Source organism: Oryctolagus cuniculus, chromosome 16 (genome assembly GCF_964237555.1).
Source record: "Oryctolagus cuniculus chromosome 16, mOryCun1.1, whole genome shotgun sequence".
Lineage (NCBI taxonomy): Eukaryota > Metazoa > Chordata > Mammalia > Lagomorpha > Leporidae > Oryctolagus > Oryctolagus cuniculus.
In genome coordinates, this window is record NC_091447.1 from 20,887,172 (window position 1) to 20,909,351 (window position 22,180).

The 22,180-nt window shown below is 48.1% G+C and overlaps 1 protein-coding gene across 1 annotated transcript in view; it reads left to right on the forward strand.

Annotated features, from left to right (window-relative positions):
* CHN2 (chimerin 2) overlaps nt 1-22,180 on the forward strand; it is a 279,635-nt gene that overhangs the window by 129,435 nt on the left and 128,020 nt on the right. The window contains exon 2 of the mRNA XM_070059690.1: nt 18,209-18,247. Within this exon, the coding sequence (XP_069915791.1) occupies nt 18,209-18,247 (39 nt within the window). The remainder of the gene's footprint in view (nt 1-18,208; nt 18,248-22,180) is intronic.

Below are 22,180 nucleotides of genomic sequence, written 5' to 3' on the forward strand. Positions count from 1 at the left end.
CTCCTTTCTCTGTGTAACCCTGACTTTCAAATAAATAAATAATTCTTTACCAAAAAAAAAAATGTATTGTTCACCAGTCTCTTTTCTAAAATGACCCTGGCCTGGTTCAACACAGTGGTTCATGATCTAGAGCCTCTGTACTAGGCCCTGGATGTATATTATGGTCTGGGTGTTTGACCTAATCAATCTTTTTAAACCAGTGTTACTGTATTGGAGTTCATTTCGGGACACAAAGTCAGATTGGGTCATTTCTGCATGAGTATAAATGAGAATTGTTACCCTCCTACCCCCAGACCCTTCTACTACTGGAGGACAAAAGAAGGAAAGAGGACCCCTGCTCTTAGTTGGATATTTATCTACTTATTGTAGTTAATAAAGATTTAATGAAGGTGGCCTTTCTGAAACTTGTTTTTGGAAGTTAACTTTGGCTACTGACTGATCTTCAAGGGACAAATTCATGTTCCTGGACATTGTATTTGCATGTGTATGCATGGTTTAGAAAAACAAAGGAACCATTTGGTATCTGCACCATATCATTTAAATTCTTAGAAATCCCATAATTGAAGATTGGTGGTGTGCATATCATAAGAAAAGAAAAATAGCCCACCACGCCTTGAGGTCTTGCTTACGGTCAGAATCTATCGCAGAGGAGTTGACGGGAGACTGTTGATAGCTGTGTGATGATTTTTATTTTTAGGAAAAGCAAGAGTGTGGATGAAAGTCCCTGTACCTACACTGAGTCAATTTGGAAGTTTATTGCAGATGTGAAATTATGCAGTATGTAACCAGGATAAATGTTTATTCATATTCTAAATTTAACCTTCCCACATTTAAACTTCACTTGGAAGTGCCGTTTTGGCTTGTGGGTCTGAAAGTCTGCCTGCACTGCCGTGTAGCCCAGAGGCAGAGCCGTGGAAGACATGGAAGCTCCTTTCCCCTCTTTGAGGCAGCGTACTTGAGTACGGTTTATGAGAAGTGAGACACAATCAGTGCAAAAATAAGATGTCCTAGTAAGGTGCTGTGAATCCTTCTGTGATGTCGGGAAGGCAGAGGGCACCTGTCAGGGTTCCGCAGGGGACAGAGGCACGCTCAGCTGGCATGGCTGAAGAAGTGGTTAAAGTAGGATCTGTCGGCAGGGGTGTAGGCAGGTCAAGAGAACCATGAGATTATGGTTTCCAACAACGGGAAGCCATTCCCACCAGCAGGATAGCATGGCCCTGAAGGACAGCTGGAGCCACGGGAGAGGAGCTGAGACTGTGGGAGTCGTGGAGTCGCCTCCGCCGCCTGCAGCATTAGAGCAGGACAGCTGAGGTGCAGATACCCTGGCCTCCTCCTACCCTCCCCTTTCCTGCTGTGGCTCCCATTGACTCAACCCAGCTGGAAATCAGAGGCCAGGAAGTTGCAGCCATGCAGCTTACAGGGGTCAGACCCCCAGAAATGAGGAGACCCCCATCAGAGTCGATTCTGCCCTTCTAATTCCAGGGGTTATGAGCACAGTGGGTTTTCATGGGATTGACTGGGAGATGGGGTTGGAGGGGCTGGTTACAAGAAGGGCTTTCAGAAGTTTAGCTTATGTGATCTAAAAAGACTTTTATGTCCATGCAAAGGAGGAAACAGAGCCACGTGGAGTCATGGTTAAGAACACTTGCTGTGCAGTGAGGCTGTCCGTGTCCACCCAAGCCCAGCCCCTTCCCAGCGGGGCTATCTGGCCAATCTTCTCTCCAAAGCTCTGCTTGCTCATTTTTAAAGCAGGGATAATGAGCATGTGTATCCCTGTGGGATCTTCAGGAGGCTGAAATGAAAAGATAATTGTAAAGTGGTTGGCCTGGGACATAGACATCACTCGGTAAACATAGAAGCTGCCTGCTAAGACAAAGCACAGACAGGAAGGCTGGGTCCTGGCTCTCGTCCTGTCTTGGAAGACCTCTCTCTCTCTCTCTGCACAGGCAGATAGAGCACAGTGAGGAACAGAGAACGTGAGCTGACGTTAACTGAGCAGTGCTGTCTTAGTCTTGCTGTTGCTATAACAGAATGCCTGAGGCTGGGTACTTTCTAAAGAAAAGAGGTTCATTTTGGCGGAGGGTTCTGGAGGCTGGAAGTTTCAAGAGCGTGGCCCTGGCATCTGTTCAGCTGGTGCTAAGGGCCTTGCACGACTTCACTTCGCGGTGGAAAACAGCAAGGCGGTGAGCACGAGGAAAAGAGACAAGGCGTGTGAGACAGCCTCACTGTATGTCCACCCTCTCTTGGTAACTAAGCTAGTCTCTTAAGAGCAAGAATGCACCCATTGGAGAAGGGGATTCATCTGTTCACCAGGGCTACTCCCACATGACTCAGACCTCCCACGGGGCTCCGCCTCCCAACACTGTGGCCTTGGGTACCAGGCCTCAACATACAAATCCAATTCAGACCACTGCAAGTTGCCACCATGCCCGCCTCTTTATAGCGAAATGCAAGTCAGGCCTGCTTCTCTCTCCTGCATTGGTAGCCTAGGGGACTGGGAAGCAGAGAACTGAGGAGGAATGGGGTGCTAGGTTCTCAGGGCGTATACAGCAGCATGGGAACAGGGGAGACCGCTCCAGGGACTGAGCCCCCATTCATTGTCACTGCCCACACAGAGTGGGCATCAGAGAGGCCTGTGCCCCCGGCCCTGAGCCCACCACCTTCCTAGCTTTATAGAAGAGCTGCTGCGAGGAATGTCCGGGCCGTGCTGGGTCTTGTTTGCAGGAATGGATCCCCCTTTGGAGAGGAGATGATGCAGTGAGCAGGAGATGTGCACTCAGCCAAGGGCAGATCAGGAAGGAACGGAGGTCTCTGGAGGGAAAAAGGATCCAATAAAAGAACTGCAGATGGAATTGGATCCTCTAAGTTCATTCATTCTATTTGTATAGTTTTATTATTTTTTTTTTTTAGTTTTAAAAATAAAAGTTGGATGAGCATACTGACACCAGCAGACTCGGGAATCGGAGGCAGAATTCTGCTCTAAATTCATGAAGGCATGGCACTGGTTCACACTGAACATGCTCAGTTCCTGCTTAGCGTCCTCCTAGCTGCTGCCTTTTCTGGTCCAAGATTTCTTTCTGTTTTTCCAATCAATGTCAAATCCCTGCCTACCCACCCACCCACAAGCTAGTGGCTGCCAAAGGCGGTATCTTTTGTAGCAAGAAATCTCTGGATTTTCAGCAGTAATGGGTGATTTGGAGACAAGAGGACTATGTGGGAGCTGGTGAAAAGGATCCAGAAAAGAATAAAAATGCAGGGAGTGATTCTGGGGGAGCAGTAGGTAAAGTCACTGCCTGCATCTCCACATCCTATATATGGGTGCTGGTCCATGTCCTGGCTGCCCCATTTGCCATCCAGCTCCCTGCTAAAGGCCTGGAAAAAGCAACGGAAGATGGCCCAAACACTTGGGCCCCTGCACCCATGTGGGAAACTTACATGAAGCTCCTGGCTTCTGTCTGGCCCAGCCCTGGCCATTGTGGCCATCTGGGGGAGTGACCCAGTGGATAGAAGACCTTTCTCTCTGTCTCTCCCTCTCTCTGTCAAATATCTTTTTAAAAAATAATAAAAATACACTCTGCAGTGGTGTCTGGCAGTCTGGGACATTTTGCAGATTACCTGGCCTTTGACAATGGGTAGATATGACCCTCGTGCTGTAAGAAAGGATTACAGATACTGAGTAGCCAAATGATAAATAAATGCAATTTTACAGCGACTAGTTCACTATACAGGATGAGGGGAGGGATTTTTGGCAGACAGTTGTGGCAATTGGACTTCACAAAGCGATAATGGTGAGAAATTAGAAACCTTTGTTTAATTGTGTTTGGAAAGAAATAGTTTGAGAAAAGATCCATGGAGTTGCATGCTTCTCTGAGTGTAAGGATTCGGGTCGAAGGGGTAGAGCGGGTCAGGTGCAGAAGTATCCTTCCAGGTGTGGACAACGAGCCTGTGCGTGAGTGTGTCTGTGTAGTATGCGTCATTTCTAAGACGTTATTGGCACCTGGGTTGAGCAGTGCACTAAGTGTGAGAGACAAGTGGATTGCTGTAGAATGGGTCAAGTTTGTTTTTAAAGTATTGGTGACCTAAAGCATATTTAGAAAGACATCCAAAATTCTACAGGAGCTATCTCAGTGGTGCTCAAGGGCAGAGGATGGCTTCTCTCCGGAACTGTCTCTAGTGCAGTGGTGTTCACTGGAGTGGAACAATGTGGAGTCACTCATGCATTCTCTGTCACTGTGGTGGACTGCGGGAAAAACGCCTGCTTCAATAGGGTGAATTAATTCTGAAAATAGAACTAATTCCTAAAAAGCCAAAGGTTGCATGTGGAAAACTCCACACAGCTCTTGCTGCGGCCTGAGTGTCTTGACTTTGCTCAGTATTCCTGGGTACAAGTGGTCTGTTAGTGCCACGGGGGAGCACCCTCTTCCCGCTGGTAGGTGTGAAGCTGTGGACACAGGGCGTGTTCAGGAAGTGCTTCTCCAGCAGACCCAGACATGGGGAAGACAGGGCCTCCACTGTGGTATTTGGGGGTTCCCAATCCAGGCATTTCTGGCTGCCTGCTTTGCTACTTTTTGAGTTTTGGCGGCCGGGTCGTAATCTTGCCGGTTAGTGGTCTGTGTGGGAAACTGTGTGAGTTAGGTAAGCCACATGCAAGCCTTGGCTAGGAGGAGACTTCCAGCACGCTCCATGTTCCTTTCCTTGATAGATCCGCCGGCTCACAACTGCACAGCTGCCTGGCATTGCAGACGGCGGAGACCACCTGCCGCAGCTGGGCCCTGCACGGTGCTTGTACCTGGTGCAGACATCCCAAAGGAGAGACTGACTGGGGTTTCCCCTCCACTTTTATGGCGGGCACTCGGCTTGGTCCATCAGACAAGCATGTGTTGAGCACCTGGAGTGTCCTTAGCCAATGCTGTGCTTGGGGAGGGTCTGCAGAAGGGAGTAAAGCTGCAGGGGAGGGCTGCACACATGCCGTCCTCACACTCCCCCCACCCACTTCCCTCCGGAAATGAGAGCTGACCCGGGAGAGGACTTTGTCATCGCTCTGTATCCAGTGCATGACTTGAGATCAGAAGCAGAGTGATGGACAAATGTTTGTTAAAGGGACCAATTAGGAAATGAACAAACGGTCTTTCATAAAGGCACAGGTGTGTAAATACACAATTTGCTCTCGCGAAAATGCCGCGGAAAATAGGTAAACAGAGGTTAGCAGTGCAAACAGCGTCAGAAAGCGCACACTATCAGGGGAAGGTTTGTTTTAATATTCGGTGTCAGATTCTGGTAGTAGAAGCAGGCGCTTTCACAGGCTGCGATTAAGAAGACAAATGTCCCACTGTGCAAACAGCAAGAGGATCTGACTGCCGCCAGCACGCGGTACAGCTGTCCCAAGCCCTATGAAGACATGCAACACTGCGATAACAGCAGGCCACCGGGAGGGGATCTATTCTTCTTGCTCTGCTATGCAATGCAAATACTTTCTCCTGCGGAAATCATTGGGACTACTTGTTGTTTGCCTCATTCTTAACCCTTTAATTATAGACCCGCCCATGCCATGGGGTGACAGGAAGACTTTCCTTCCTGAATACATTTGTTCGAGCCTTTGGCATGAGAGTGATAAATGCGTGCAAGGCAGAGCTTATCGTGGGGCTTTAATTAGCCCCTTGCAGGTTGGCCGTGTCGGGGTTGCTCCTACTGTCAGGTACCCTGACTCTGGCTTCTCCTTCCTGTCTATCAAAGACCCGCTCCCTGTGCTGTTTTTGTCGCTTTGTGGCATAGTTGATGAGGCGGATAAAGTGTTGCTAGTGTGTGCATCTGTGATCTCAGAACTGTTTTCTCTGTAAGAAGTTATTTTGAAAGTAAATGATTAGAAACCACAAAGGCTGAAACTCAGGAGGCCTCCAGTTTCGGAGCCAACAGCTGCCCCACTAAGACAGTCTTACCATAATGGGTAAGGTATAGGTTGATTGTCCATGAAGACAGACTTTGTCTACGGCTGTACCACCCTGAACGTACCCAATCTCGTCTGATCTCAGAAGCTAAGCAGGGTCAGGCCTGGTTAGTACTTGGATGGGAGATGAAAACAGACTTAATATATTCAAGTACCAGGTTTAATGTTGGAAAGTGAATCTGTTTAATTCTTATGCTTAGAAATGAAAGGCTAGCCTTCCTAAGATTATCATTGGGTATATATCACATCAGTCTTATGGGATGCATATGAGTTGGCCAACTTGGGGCAAGGTGTCGTCTTTGAGACTCATGTCTCATAGCTGTAAAATGGGTTGGTAATACCCACCTTACAGTGCTGTCTGGAAACTGACTGTGGTGTTACAGGTAAAGTCCTAGGGCATATCAGGGCCCAGAATGATGGGCAGGATTTTATCATTGTTTTCAGAGTTGGAATTGGATTTGAATACCTAGTTCTAGGTGGGGTCTTCAGAAAGTTCATGGAAACATAGTAATCCTTCTATAAGTCAGTTGGAAAAGACTACATTCCCCCAGATTTATAACAGAATGCCTCTTCTGGATAAGGGATATGAAGATGGGGAAGAAGGTTTGGGGGTAGAGGTTAAAAAGGGGCTAAGTGCTATACCAAGACATTGTTTATATTACCAGGTAGTCCCTTTGCTCTCTGTTTCCAAGGGAGGGAGGAGGAAGGAAGGAAGTTCATGGAAATGCACATTAGGAAAAACTGTAGATTTCAAGAAACCATACATGGATTTTGCATCAAAACAAAACTTTTAATGCCTTTTCCCCAATAACTTTTCTGTAAGATTTATTTATTTGAGAGGCAGAGTTAGAGAGGGAGAGACAGGGCCTGTTTATTGCCAGACTCCTGCAGGGCTGACGAGCTAGGCCAGGCAGGGCTGACTATCTCTGTGCATAAGGAAATCTGGGAGGAGTCACACACTCTGCCTGATACCTACACAGAGGGGCCCTGAGGAAGAACGGGGAAGGGCAGATGGCCGACTGACTGGGTGGAGGAAGGGCGGGTGGGAGAGAGGGAGGGAGGGAGGGAGGGAATCTTGTTTAGTGCAATTGCACTTTTAAAAATCTTTATTTGTGGCCGGCACCGCAGCTCACTTGGCTAATTGTCCACCTGTGGCACCGGCACCCTGGGTTCTAGCCCCGGTCGGGGTGCTGGATTCTGTCCCTGTTGCTCCTCTTCCAGCCCAGCTCTCTGCTGTGGCCCGGGAGTGCAGTGGAGGATGGCCAGAGTGCTTGGGCCCTGCACCCCATGGGAGACCAGGAGAAGTACCTGGCTCCTGGCTTTGGATCAGTGCAGCGTGCTGGCCGCGGCGGCCATTGGAGGGTGAACCAACGGAAGGAAGACCTTTCTCTCTCTCTCTCTCTCACTGTCTAACTCTGCCTGTCAAAAAAATCTTTGAGGGGTGAAAATCATGTAATGCATGAATTACTTTTCTGTTCATCTAGTGCTGTTTTCTGTACTGTTGGAACCATGTTATATTGTTGAAGGAGACAATAAATTAAAAATGAAAATGTCCTGTTAGCTTCTGCACTGGGGAGCTAAAGCCATGAGGAGAAAACCAGCAGGCTCCGAAGCCAGACAGATCTGGGCCGGAGCTCCACCTTCTCGTACACCATGTGGCTGGGAAAAAGCCTGACTCACTGAGTTTGTTTCTCATCTCTAGGAGGTGAAAATACCTTACAGGAACTCAGCTGCATGGTCCACAGCCCCTGTACTGTGTCTGCTGTAACTTCTTATAGTTTATTTCTGGGACTGTTTGTTGACTTCATTGCTGGACTGAAGGCTCCTTGAAAGCAGGAACTGGGACACTTGGTTTGCAGCTGTGTTTGTCATGGAGCTCAGTGCTATGTCTTTATCAGGGAGCTCTGTGTCGTGTCTTTATCGTGGAGCCCAATGCTGTGTCTGTCTTTACCATGGAGCTCTGTGCTGTGTCTGTCTTTATCATGGAGCTCTGTGCTGTGTCTTTATCAGGGAGCTCAGTGCTGTCTGTCTTTACCATGGAGCTCAGCGCTGTGTCTTTATTGGGAATCTCGGTGCTGTGTCTGTCTTTACCATGGAGCTCTGTGCTGTGTCTGTCTTTATCATGTAGCGCTGTGCTACCACAGAAGCATTTGCTGAAAGGATGGGCAGGTGGGTTGGTGGATAAGTGGATGTATATTTGGTTGAATGGTAGAGAGATCGTTCAGGAAGATAGTAAGACTTGAGATAACATATATAAAGGGCCAGCCCAGAATCTGAAATATACCAGGCACTTACAAATAAATGTACTCCTATGTGGAATTTTTTTTAATTTGTAAAAAAATTAATTTGAGAGTTAAGATACACGGACTAACATCCCAGTTTCCCATACACTGGCTCACTCCCACATGCCCACAGTGGCTGGGACCAGGCCAGGCCAAAGCTGGTAGCCAAGAGCTCAGTCCAGGTCTCCCCCATGGGTGGTAGGGATCCAGCTATATGAACCATCACCTACTACTTCCCAGGGTGCGCATTAGCAGGACACTGGAATTAGGAGTGGAGTTGGAATTTGAACCCAGGCTCTCTGATGGGGGATATAGGCATCCCAGCAGAGGTCTTAGCTGCTAGGTTAACACATGGTTACCTTTTCACTTTGAGTGGAAGACCTCTCCTCCTCCTCTGTCTCTGTAGTTCAGGACGACTGGCCTCTGAGACAGGAAAAGAAGGGCGCCTTTTCCTGCCAGGAGCAACATGGCCAGGAACATGATGTATGGGTTACTTTCTTGAGAATTAAATATCTGAAGAGACACAAATGCCCACAATGGACTCAAGACCCACACAGACTGTTAGTCTAATAGGAGAACAAAATGAGGCTCTTCTGAATGGCAGGGGTGGAGAGCTGGCCCATCTGCATCGTCTCTTCTCCGTTCTCCTAGCACTTTAGATTGACTCGTGCTTGATAACCTTGATAATGCATTTCCCACCTTGTGTTACGGGGACATGCACCTAGAGTCAGGGACCTGATGCCAGCAGGTGGCCAGTTAGGGTGTGGCCAGTGAATGAATGAAGAGTTGGTGTCCTGTTTCATCTCCAAACAGATTCCTTGTAGCTAGACCCTACGTCTTCCCTTTATGCCTGCATCCGTATTTGGTACAATATTCTGTGCCAAGTAGGCTGTAAGCTCTAGGTAAATATTTGCTGAAATGAATGCCCAAAAGGGCCTCTGGAGGAACGCCAGGAAGACCTTGCTCTGATGAGAATAATTTGTAAAGAGGCTGGTGAATGCCAGGAGGAGGAGGGGCTCCGCAGGCTGGGTGGAGGAGGTGATGGTGGCGAGGCGGGAATAGTGGAGGAGACAGTGGGCGAATGACGGAGGAGGAGATTGTCCACAGGGAGGGCAGCTCCCTTCTGCTGGAGGAGCGTGATGCTCATGGGAACTGAGTCTCTGAAGAAGGAGAGGGCTCCAGGACAGAGTGGGTGGGGGAGACCCCGGGCCGTGGCATGTGGTTTGGCAGTGGTAATGGTGATAACCAACTTGTTTATCGTCTCTCGGCAGTGCATCCTTGTGACTGCGCTGCAAACCTTCCACTCACAAGTGCTGACTCCTCAGCTTCCATCCACCCTGTTCTCAGCTGATGGGGGCCTCCACTCACGCCTTTCAAGGCCATCGAAGCCCCCGTGTCACTGCAGCCCTGGGCCCCTCCAGGCTCCTAAAGGAGCTACCCATGGTCTTGACCGTATTTCCCTTATATTTTAAAGATTGGTTTGTTTGAAAGGCAAAATGACAGAGAGCGAGCAAGTGAGCTAGCTTCCACCTGTGGGTTCATTCCCCAAGAGGCCACAGTGGCCAGGGCTGGGCAAGCCCAAAGCTAAGAGCCCACATGGATGGCAGGGGGCCAAGGACTTGGACCATCTTCCACTGCCTTTCCAACAGAAAGCTGGATTGGAAGCAGAGTAATCAGAACTTGAACTGGCGCTCGGCTTTGGGATGCTGGCGACACAGGCGGTGGCTCAACCTGCTGAGCCACAAGCCCAGCCCCATACAATGTCTCCTTTGTCAGTGTCTTCTGCTCAGCCTCCCATGTCATCTGTCCCCTGGTTTCTCTCCTGTCTCTCTGGCCTCTGCATGTTTTCTTCTCATCTTCATCTTGGGGGCTTCTCTCAAGTTGCCTTTGCTCACTCTGACCTCTCCCTCTCTCTTGTACCATCTGCGTTAGTGGCTATAGCCACCATCTGTTTGCCGGAGCTTCCACTCCTGCATCTCCAGTGTAGGTCTCTTCTCAGCTCCAAGCCTCCTAGCGATGCTCACTGGGCTGTGATAGCCCTCTCTTCCCGACAGGGAAAAGCCGAGAGCATCACCGTGTGCCAAAACCACTTCTCCTCTGGTCTGCCCTGTGTCTATGAGCGCCGTCCCCCACTCCTCCAGTTGCTTAAGCCAAAAGCAGTTGCTCTTCCTCTGCCCAAGCCAGGGGCCGTTTCCCCTCCTCTCCTAACCTGTATTCATCTTGTAGAGTCTATCAAGTCCATACCATTTTCCTTGTCTCTGCTGCCACCATTCAAGTTCAGACCATCCTAACCTCCCTGGGTTAACTGGGCTCATTGCCTCCTACTGCCCCTGCTTGCCATCTTGTCTCCTTACAGTCCAGTCTCACTCTGCAATTGCAGTGACCTCTCTAAAATACAAACTAGACCCCATGGCCTCTCTGGTTTTCATTTCCCCTTCCCTCTAGAAAAAGCCCCTAGCACGATTGTAAAATGCTTAATTGTTTGGTCTCTGCTTATCTCTCTAATCCCCAGCCACTATGAAACAGCCCACCCCATGCACATTGCGGAGCGTCCACCAGCCAACTGCAGGGCTCTCAGCTCTCAGTGCCATGTTCTGTCTTGCCTCTGGTCCTGTCGGGCCACACCTCCGTCTGTGTCTCCATGCATTCCTTGCCATTGGCTGCTGTAGTTGATGTGAGTGTGCTGCGGTATTGGAAGTGACTCATTCTGCTCTTTGGCATGGGGGACTTGGGCCTTGCTGTTGGATTCTGCTCCCCTGAAGGAGTCCTGGAGGGGGCTGTCCAAGGCCCGAGATGACTGGACTTCTCAAGGTTGGGCAGTTCCGTCATAGACAATCCCCCTACACCTCCTCTTGACACTTCACACTCCATTACGCCTCCTGTGTATCCCTTAACAGAATGCACATTTTGAGTTTCTGTCTTGCATAGGCCCAACCCCTCATTGAGCACCTGCTATGTGTTGGAATACAGCAGTCAGGGCCATTCCTGTTGGGCCATCTGTGCCTGCCCACAGGGACAAGTGGGGGCTACACCCAGCCTGGGCTCCCACAGGAGCCACATTCTTCACATCCAGGTGCTATCCTAATTCCAAAGCACCTGCCTGAAAGGGACACCTTGTTCTCACTCACAGAGGTAACCTAATAGGCTCCAGGTAATGTGGAAGCAGAGAACAAGAGGCATGAAGCTCTTACCCTCTCAGTGCTGCCTGTCTATCATGGAGAGAAAGCATATAAACAGACACGTGTGTGGATGGGATAGATCTTTCTCTCCTCACGGTTTTTCTGTGTCATTCTACCTTTCAAATGAATTAACAAATATTTTTAAAAACTACAACATTATTGGACTTTTTCTGTTTTTCAGACAGTGAAAGGGCTTTGCAAAGAACTAAAGGAAGTGTCTTGGGAACCAGTGTAGGTGGGTAGTACAGGAAGAATTCTCTGCAGAGCCAGAACGTTCCAGCTGATCAGGAGATCAGAGGGAAGAGACTCTAATGTATTCTTGATGTATTCAAGATCAAAAGAAAGATGAGAGTAGTTGCTGAATTATAGGGAGCAAGAGGGGGAGGAATGGGCTGACCAGGGAGCGCTGGTCGGGAGTCAGGCTATGTAGTGCTTTTGAGCTGTGCCTGCCCTGCTCACTGTGGGAAACCCAAGGTCTGCCTCATTGTTTTTATTCAATAAATGCCTTTTGGGTGGGAGAGTTGCATCCTGCCTCTCTGAATAGAACACATGGCCCAGAACAGAAGCTCCATGTGGCCCTCTAGGGGCCACAGACTCCAAGGCAAGGCTCTTGATGGCTTCATCATCTTCAGACAATCTCTTCCTGGCCTTACCTTGGGGCCCAGCAAGAGTTCCTGGAGGCTGTCTTATTAGCTGTCCTCTGCAGGTAGGACTGTATCAACTACAAAAAATCCTTGATAGGAGATCCACAGTCCAGGGCACATCAGGCCCTCATCCCTTACCCAGGCGATGTTTCCAAAAAGAATCCATGGATGTGTAATGTCTTAGGGGAGTGTAAGGAGACTGCACAGGTGATCAGCATGAGCAAGAACACTCTGGAACAGCCTTCCCGTGTTAATGTTTTGCAGTAGTTAGGATGCTCTCCAGGGAAGCTTGCAATTCTGATTTGACACCATTTGGCTGTGACTGTCTGACAAGGCCAGAGCCACCGTCTGGCTGCACACCCTGGCCCTTCCTTCCTTCTGTAGGCTGAGGTTGGGCACGTTGTGTGGATGTGGAAGACATCCTGTGGCATGTGCACAGACATGGCACACCGCTCCCGTTGCTGTTGTTGGCTTGCATTTGAAGCCCATCCCATTCTGTGCCTATTAAGCTAATCACCCAGCAAATCCTGGACTGTCTTCTCATTGTGAGGCTGTTCCACGCCTGATTGAAAAGCCTGCTCTCACCCAACTTCCCTGGAAAAAGCCCACTGCAGCCCATTTGCAAATGTGTGCATCAATAAATCAAAAGTGACAACAGACACGTGGCTTCCCTGGGAGAAGGGAAGGGGGAGAAGGAACTCAGTCCTTCCACCCTCTTTCCCGCATGATCCTCAGTGCGGTTTATACGGCTTTGTTGGGAATAAGCTAAGGAATACATCACCTCCCGCTTCCTCGGTGACTCATTCTGTACATCAGTGGATCTTTGTCTGCTCTCCTTTTCCGAAGACCATGCACCTGCTTTTCTGTTAATCTAGTCACCCTCCACTGAGCCAGGCAAAGGAATCTGGCTCTCCTCCTGTTGGTTACAGGTATTTCCTCTTCAGTGACCACTCACCCAAGTGAAGCACATGCATTCTTTAGCTTTTCTTCATTAATCAGTCTCCAGATTCCTTTACACCTGCTCCTCGGGCAAGTCCATCAAATCAACCTGTTTCTGGAGCTAAAAAGAAAATGCCTGGAAGAACACAGCTGCAGGTACCCAGATGTGTGCAACGGCGTATTTTCACCTCTCTCCATGGCCATGTGTTCCTGCAGGTCCTCTCCCTGGAGCTTTGCCTGCCTCCATTTGCTACCCTGCAAATGCACACTTTGCCTTGTCAACCAAGAGAAACAAAAAATGGGTAAAGTGGAGGCATGGCGAGAGGGATAACAGCAGGGCAAGGAGAACAGGTACCCCTCCATTGTGCACTGAGTCGGATTCAGAGAGCTTGGAGCAAGGAGAACTGTTTCAAGACAGAAATGAGGATTCCACAAGATATTTTGTAGCAGTCAACTTTGGTCACAGGGACTAATTACAAGGGTGATGGCAGTAGAGGTGGAAGAGACAGTTGGCAGCTGAGCCAATGTTTTTGCAGAAGTGCATTTCATTTAAGATGGTTTTGTTTAAGGTGGCTGTGGCCTTGGGGAAAGCTTGTGGTCCTGGCGGTCTTTTGTGATAATTTCTACCATGCGATCGTGTATAACCACTTCCTTCAGACCCTCCTGGGTCTGTTGTTGTTAGGGTCCATACATGCAGGTCCACCTTGATTCTGACAACGTAAATGGTCTTCTCTGTGAATTTTCCAAGTTTTAAAAGTACCAAAAATTGACATGCATGTTGATAACAACCAGTGCTAGCAAAGGAAGCATGTGGGGAGACCAGAGTTTCTGTACACAATGTTGACAATTCTGATTGACACAGCATTCTTTTTTAAAATGTTTGCAACAAAATAAACTTGCCTTTTAATTTCATTTTTCCATGAACTTTTTGAAGTACCTCTGTATGTGATATGAGGTCTTTTTAAAAAAATGTATTCTAGCTATTGACAGAACAAAGTGTGGAAGAATTCACATAAATCTATCTTGGTGATGCTTTGCTCCTAAGACAGGAGACCTTGTGAACAATGCATTTTTAAACTATTTGGAGGTATTTGAAGGACCAGCATTGTGGCACAGTGGTTAAGCTGCTACCTGCATTGCCAGCTTCCTGTATCAGAGCATCAGTCAGATCGCAGCTGCTCCTCTTCCCATCCAGCTTCCTTGTTGATGTCCTGGGAAACCAGCAGAAGGTGGCCTAAGTATCTGGGCCCCTGCCACCCATGTGGGAGACCTGGATGAAGTTCCTGGCTGCTGACTTTAGTGTAGCCCAGACCTGGCTGTTGTGGCCATTTGGAGAGTGAATCATGGATAGAAGAAATGCCTCTCTCTCAGTTAAAAAAAAAAAAATCAAAATTAATAAAATGTGTCAAATTAGGACAAATTGTATGTGGATGGGGTGATGTTGGAGACAAGATTTGCTGCAGCATATTAAAGATCTTTTGTACTCTGCCGCTTGACCAAGGCCTCTTAACTGTATGTCTCAGAGGTTTGTGAAACGTGTCTCGAGGGCCGGGGTAATTCTAGCTGCTCCACTGAAGCATGACAAATGGCCTCTCACTTTGAATTCGTGTATGGGAAAGGAAAGCCTTCCATGACACCAGCCCTGGAACTCAATTACAGGCTCCAGATCTGGGGTAAGAGTGAAGTCAGGCATCGGCTGTGTTCCGGAGACAGGAGCGAGAGCACAGACCCGACCTGGGCAGAGTAGGGACTGAGTAGTGTGGCAGTAACTACAGTACGGTGAAAGCCAGGAGACGTCATTGAGAACTGACTGCGGGTGCTGTACTTCCTACGCACTGTCTCACTGAGTTCTCACAATACCTCTGCTAAGACATAGGTTATGAAATCCATCACAGCAAACCAGCCAATCAATTGATAATTTCAGATAACAAGTGCAAGGAGGAAGGTGTTATTCAGATGGTAGTCAGTGCTGCGTATTAGGGGAGCGGGAGGGCATCGGAGCAGAGCCCTACGACATGGAGCATGGAGCCACAGCAGGATCTGGTGGAGCAAAGGCTGGGGGCGCTCCAGAGTTGGGCTTGCTCTGGAAGCAGAGAGAAAGCCAGCGCGGTTGGTTGACGAGTGAAGAGGGGAAACATCTCTGCGGTGGTGTCAGAGAAATGGGCAGGTGCCAGATGCCACAACACCTTGAGGGTCACAGAGCATGTTTGTGTTTGATGGCGCATGCAGGGGAAGGCGTTGGGGGATTTTTATGCCGGGAGTGCTACCATCTCCAGTCTGCACTGGCGGCTCTCTTCACCTCTCCGAAGAAGCCAGAGGAGCTGAAAAAGGCTCCCTTGTTTGCAGGGCAGCCTACATGGCAGCCGAGTTAGCGGACAGTATTTCTGTTGAAACAAAACTCTAGATTTTTCAAGCAACAAGACAGATGGTCAGTGACAGGTCCTCTGGTCTCAACTTGTCTGACTACCGGGAAGAAAACCTTAGCAGGTCTGAGTAGAGCGTCTGGACTATGAAGGTCTACGTAAAGGGATCACTTCCGTGTCCTGGGACTGTCCCATGGCATACAGGGAGTACTCCTCCAGGGCTGAGCGAGCTCCCTCACTTCCTGGTTGGGAGGTGATACTCGCAATCTCTGAGATAAGACATCGCAGTTCCAGGTCCATAGCATCTCAGGGATTTGCATTTCTATGCAGTGTGTGTGTGTGTGTGTGTGTGTGTGTTGCATATCTTCATGTTTGTCAGTTAAAAATTATTTTTAAAAACTTATTAGAGTTGCAGAGAGAGCACTCCCATCCACTGATTCACTCCCCCGAGTGCCTGTGAAGGCTGGGGCTGAGCCTGAGATCACTCCAGTCTCCCCCATGGTGGCAGGAACCCAGCCATTTGCACTATTGCTGTTGCCTGCCAAGGTCCACATCTGCAGGGAGCTGGAGTCAAGAGCCAGAGCAGGCAGGCATTGAACCCAAGTGCACCAGTATATGGGATGCAAGTGTCAAGCTCTAGACCAAGTGCCTGCCCCCGAGGAATGATTTGTAATACCCCATCGATGTTTAAATGCACAGCTTCTGGCTTTTCTGGTGAGGTGACATTGTGTGGGTGGTTCTGAAATTTTGGTGTCAACTCAATGACTTCGTTTATTTTATTTATGGTCTTTATATACAAACACTGATGTTAACCCATTAAAATTGGTTTATGTCAGATACAGGGTGGACTTAGTTGGTTGTTTAGGTTAAAAGTTCCCTAATCCAAGATCCTGTTCTCTTACATTGACAAAAGTATTAAGAGTTAATGCCCATATTTATCCAGCAAACTAACCTTGAGTATTGGGAAAGTGACGGAGTGGAGGGACGGCTTTGCACAAGGTCAGCAGCAGCCAGTGTTGGTGGCTCTGTTTGTGTGTCTTGGTGGCTGACTCTCCGTGTGCAGGTCTGTGACAGTACACGCCTAACGACATGGACTGGTTTGTATGAAACATGCTTTGGAGGCATTGATTTGAGCTCTGTGATATGTGGACCCCAGAGAGCAGGATATTCATTGTGGGGGGACTTAGCTGCAGCTACATGGTGTGATGGAATAGGACTCCAGGAGTTTGACTTGGTTGTTATTTCTAAATAGCGTTGTTTCTTGGGGGAAGACATGCTCCAACTATTTGCTGTGTGAGGGTAGAAAAGTTGCAAGTACCTGGTTTGATCTCTTGCTGCAGCTCCTGACCCCAGCTTCCTGCTAATGCAGACCCTGGGAGGGCAGCAGTGATGGCTCAAGAAATTGGGTTCCTGACCCCCGACCCCTATGAGAGATTTAGATTGGGTTCCCAGCTCACAGCTTCAGCCCTGGCTGTTGCAAGCATTTGGGAAATGAATCAGTGATTGGGTGTGGGGGAGCTCGCATGCTCGCTCACTCGCTCTCTCTGCCTCCCTCCCTCCTTTCCTCCTTCCCTCTCCATCTCTCAAATAAATAAATAAAAGGAAAGAAAAGTTCTAGGGGCTGGCATTGTTGGTAACTGGGTTAAGCCTCAGCCTGGGATACTGGCATCCCCTGTGGACACCATTTCATGTCCCAGGGTCTCCACTTCCAGTCCCGCTCCCTGCTGATGGCCAGGGAAAGCAGTGGAAGATGGTCCAAGTCCTTGGGCCCCTGCACCCACATGGAAGCCACAGATGAAGCTCCAGTCTCCTGGCTTCAACCTGGCCCAGTCCTGGCTATTGTGGCCTTCTGGGGAGTAAAACAGCGGATGGAAGATCTCTCTCTGTACCTCTTACTTTCAAAATAAATAATATTTTAGAAAGGAAGGAAGGAAGGAACGAAGGAAAACTCTTAAGAGGACAGCAGCTCGAGGACAGGCCATTTGTTGCCTGGGGAGCACAGGATGTGCAGTTTCCTCATCTAAAGGTGCCGAGTGAGAGAACCCTTAAGGTTCCCTACAGATGGCCATTCTGTGGTTTGAAAGAATTTCTCCCCTGCTTGAGCTAGAATATGTTTTACAAAGCCTTGGGGCAGTGGGCTCAGGAGGACTCTTGACAATCGGTGCAGAATTATAAATTCGGCTGTCAGCTCTGGGATCGTTGAGTCGACTGAACAAGCACATTTCCTCCATTGTCTGTTTTCTTGAAGAGGAACAACCCAGTCCTCTCTATTCTGTTGTAAGCCTTTCACTCTGACACTTCTGATTGCTAAGAAAAGAGATTTCTGGAAAGAGTTCATTCCAGGAGATGATGGGATTCCAATGGGACCCTCAGTGCCTCCACTGTCAGACCTGGTATTTTAGGAGTTGGCATGGGTTGAGCTGTGCACCTTTGCAGAGTGAATATGACATCCTTGCTGCTTTGCATCTCAACAAATCTTTATAATGGGCTAGAGATCTGACTGGAAACTGTGAGATAAATTACATGTTTATGGCACCTGGTTAAGTAAATACTATTTGGATTAGTAGCGGGTACAATCAAGTGAATTGCTTAAAAAATCTTTTTTGATATGCTAGGCCCTATGAAAATGGGGAGCCATTGATTCAGCTATGGGAAGGCAGGGAAGAAAGTGGTGTTGTCCCCACAGGGTTTGCATGCAGGCTGCCTCCCTCGCGCCTGAAACTGTCCAGAAACGCGCAGGGGGAGTCCCCAGGGACGGAGTGTGAGTGCTGCTGATGGAGTGTGCTCCTGCACTGCAGACACATGCTGACAGTTTGACGTGCAAGCTGACGGATTGATTTCTTTCTTTTCATTCCAGATGCTGAGGAATACCAGCCTCCAATATGGAAGTCGTACTGTGAGTACACACAATGCAACGCCCCTCTGAACAATTCGTGCTGTGGCTGCAGTGCACGCGAGTGGTGCCGCATCCCAGTGCTGGAAACCCTGCCCGCCCTTCGCCCACCGAGCAGAGCCGGTGGTCAGGAGTGCTGACTCCTCCCTGCTCCGCCCCTGGGACCTGGGAGAGCCCAGGGCCTGTGGCTTACAGCGGGCAGGAGTCCACAGGGACTCTTGGACGTCCGATTTGGGACTGTTGTTTTAGAGCTGTGTCCAGTTGGTCCAGGAGCAATGCGTTGCCTTCCCTGAGTTCTGTGCTTGGCTCACTAATCAGCTTAAGGCTGTACCCAGATAACGTTAGCCACTGAAAAGTTAACAAATCATTAATCATGATGACCTCCTCATTCGTCATCACCCACTGTCTCAAAGGCTGGCACTTGATATCAACCTGACCTCCTTGTCTGTCTCCTGAGTATCGCTGCCCAGCTTAGAAACCATCCCCCAAGAGAGAGGTCGGATGGAAACCCATTTGTGATGGGAGCAAGGGCTGCGGCTGCTCGTGGGGGCCCTGCTTGTAGGCAGCAGCGTGAGAATAATTAGCTCTGTGGTTACTGATGATGCTGGGGCCACTACAGCTGGCTGAGAACCTGCTCTGGCCAGCAGCTGCAGGAAGCCACTGAAGCTCAGCTTCTCACCCAAGCCCTAGCGGACAAGCGCTACTGGCATCTCCATTTCACACAAGGAAACCACAGCTCAGGGCTGCTAAGTACCTTGGTGAAGGTTTTGCAAAATGCAGGAGCCAGGGGCCAGCCTGACCCACCGCCTGCAAGTCTCCAAGTCTTTTTTCTTATTATTGAAAATTTTTAAATTTTAAAATTTAAATTTAAATTTTTAAATTTTAAAATTCATTTGAAAAGCAAGACACACACACACACACACACACACACAGATAGACATAGAAAGACCTCGCATCTGTTGGTTCACCATGCAAATGCTTGAGTCACTGGGACTGGGCCAGGCCAAAGCCGGGAGCCTGGAACTCAACCCAAGTCTCCCACATAAGTGGCAGGGACCCAACTACTTGAGCCATTGCTGTGCCTCCCAGGATTTGCCTTAGGCCGAAGCTGGAATCAAATGGAGCTGGAACTCAAACCTATGCATTAAGCATCCTAATTACCATGCCAAAAGTCCACCCCTAAAATTTTATACATGTACACCTAAATATATATCTATTATCTACATACACATGTACATATTTGTTCCAAAACAATTTCTTTTCTACATCAGAGAAAAAGTTTAGAGAAATACAAAAAAACTATGATCCACATGCCAGCCGCTACCCAATTCTATTCCTCCTTGCCACTTCCCGATGACTGATTTCTGTTTCTTTGGAGGGAGGGTGCTTCCCCAAGTTGTTTTAAAAATAATATTGAGGCATTTTTGCTGCTTGGTTGCATTTTGTCAAAACGGCATTATGCTGGACCTGACGCCCTTCAACTTCCTGTTTCACGTCACAGATGTTTGGCTTGTGTCTCTCCTTGTCCACACAGGCAGAGGCACCTCTCTCTCTATTACCTGCATCTGTTCTCCCATCTGTGAAATGAAGGCTTTGTGCTGGGTCTCCAGGGGCCTTTCCCATCCAGTGCTCTGCACTCTGATCTTCGATTTTAAAAGGAGTGCTAATGACTTAGTAATTGGATGTTTTTGTTTGTTTGTTTCCTAATGGAGTGTGAAGTGCTCTGACAGTAAATCAACAAAATATCTGCAGTGAGAGGTATTGGATGCTCCATGGCATAGGGTACCTGCACACGTGAACTACCCAATAAATACTTGTTGAGTGGGTGCTACCCCCGAGAGCTTTACTGAAGCGTTGGATGCCATTGGCTCCATCTAATTTCACCTTTTTCTAAGAGACTTTTGGCCACCCAATATATCTCTTAAAAGCACATCTATGTCACAAGGAAACTAGGAAAAATGCTAATTACGTGTTCACCATATTGATTTTACCCTAGTGTGTTGGGTTTGATTTTCTTTTAATCTAACCAAGTTGTGGGTTTCTTAATTTGCTTTAGAATCACAAAGCTTTCTGAAAGAAAATGCTTGAGGCCATAACCCAGTGGCACATGAGACACTCCTTCTTATTGCACCCAACTAACAGTCATCCAGGCATTTGAGGGCCCCTAGTGGTGTGGCACTCCCAATGGTGCAAGGGAATATGCTACCCAGGGTATCAAAAACGTGTTGACCAAACCCTGCAGAACACAAGGCAGAGAATTCTCTCTTGTTTGTCCTGGACCCATGAATTCTTTGACTCTGGGTGTTGCACCATGTATAAATGTTCCCTACACAATATGGTTCTCAAGCTGGTGTCATGTGTTGATTTAATCTTTCAGCGAATACTTTCAGAATACCAGAGGATTTGTGTTAGGAATGAACGATGAATCAGTGGCCCACACTGTCCTCCCATTTATACTGTAAAGGAGACAGATGTAAACCAATAAACTTAAAATGCAAATAGATATAGATTCTAGGAACAAAGTATACCTCTGTCGCTGCTGGAATTGGGGAAGATGTTGAATTTGCCCCTGGATCTTAGAGGACGCCCAGGAGAAGGCGTCTGAGGCCCTTAAAGACCCTCCTGGGGTATTTTCAAGAGTCCAAATACATAGGATGGGCACTGGGTTCAGCATTTATATGCTGCTTGGGATGCCTGCGTCCCATATAGCAGTGCCTCAGTTTGAGTCCTGGCCCTGCTTCTGATGTAGCTTCTGGCTGATTTCACCCTGAGAGGCAGCAGGTGGTGGCGTAGGTGGTTGTGTCCCTGCTACCCACGTGGAATTCTTGGCACTTGTCTTCAGCCTGGTCCAGCCCCTGCTGTTGTGGGCATTTGAGATGCAAACCAGCAGATAGGGAGACTTGGCTTTCTCTTCCTCTCTCCAGTAAAATAAAAATGATTTTAAAAAATCAAATATGTTAAAGCTATAGCATTTTCCTAATATGAAAATCCAAGAAAACTATCAGAATATTAAATTTGTTTTGTTTTAAATGGCCTGTCGGTAAACCCATTCTGAACTGTGGCAATCACCACATCCTTCTCTTAAGTGCTCACAGAGCATCCTTGGGGAGAATAATTTTGTGTATTCATGTAAAACTCATTAGCATATCACTTATGGTATCCATATTTTTCCCTCACACACTTTTTAACTCCAGCAATTATGTGTCTCTCACATCTTTTCCAAATGGAGTACATTTCTTGCCACCACATTGGCCTTAGTTTAAAAATGTGTGATTTGCAGTGGGTGTAGACTGTGTTAGTAGAACTGTGTGTTTACCTTCATTGACCATTGTTGGCCATAATTGACTTATTTGGTATCTGATTCCTAGTATGAAGCATTAATTCCAGTTATGAGATTGTTCCTAAACAAAAGTTGGTCCACTTCCAATGATTCATTTTATGGAGTTACCTCTATGTTTTTGTTTCGTTTATTTTTTATTTGAGAAGTAGAGAAAGAGTGCTCCCATCTGCTGGTTCACTCCCCAGTTGCAAGGTAGTAGCCAGGAACTCCATCGGGGTCACCCACATAGATATGGCAGAAACCCAGCTACTGGAGATGTCACCACTGACTCCAGGAAGCTGGAATCGGGAGTGACGACGGGCATCGCACCCAGGCACCACCGGGTCAAACATCCACCTCCAGTCCAGGTTTTAATGCTAACTACAGTGCCTTTGGTTACAAGCAACAGAATGCTCCATGAATCCCATTGACTGACCTAACCAAAAAGTCCAGAGGCACTTGACTTCAGGCATGATTTATTCCAGCAACTTAAATGCCATTGGCAGAACCCTGTCTGTATCTATTCCTTTCTTGGTTCTAGGTTTGGCTCCACACTTAGTCTGTTCTTCTCTTGTGATTCCCTAGGTAGCTACCAGTAACACCAGGACTATTGCGTC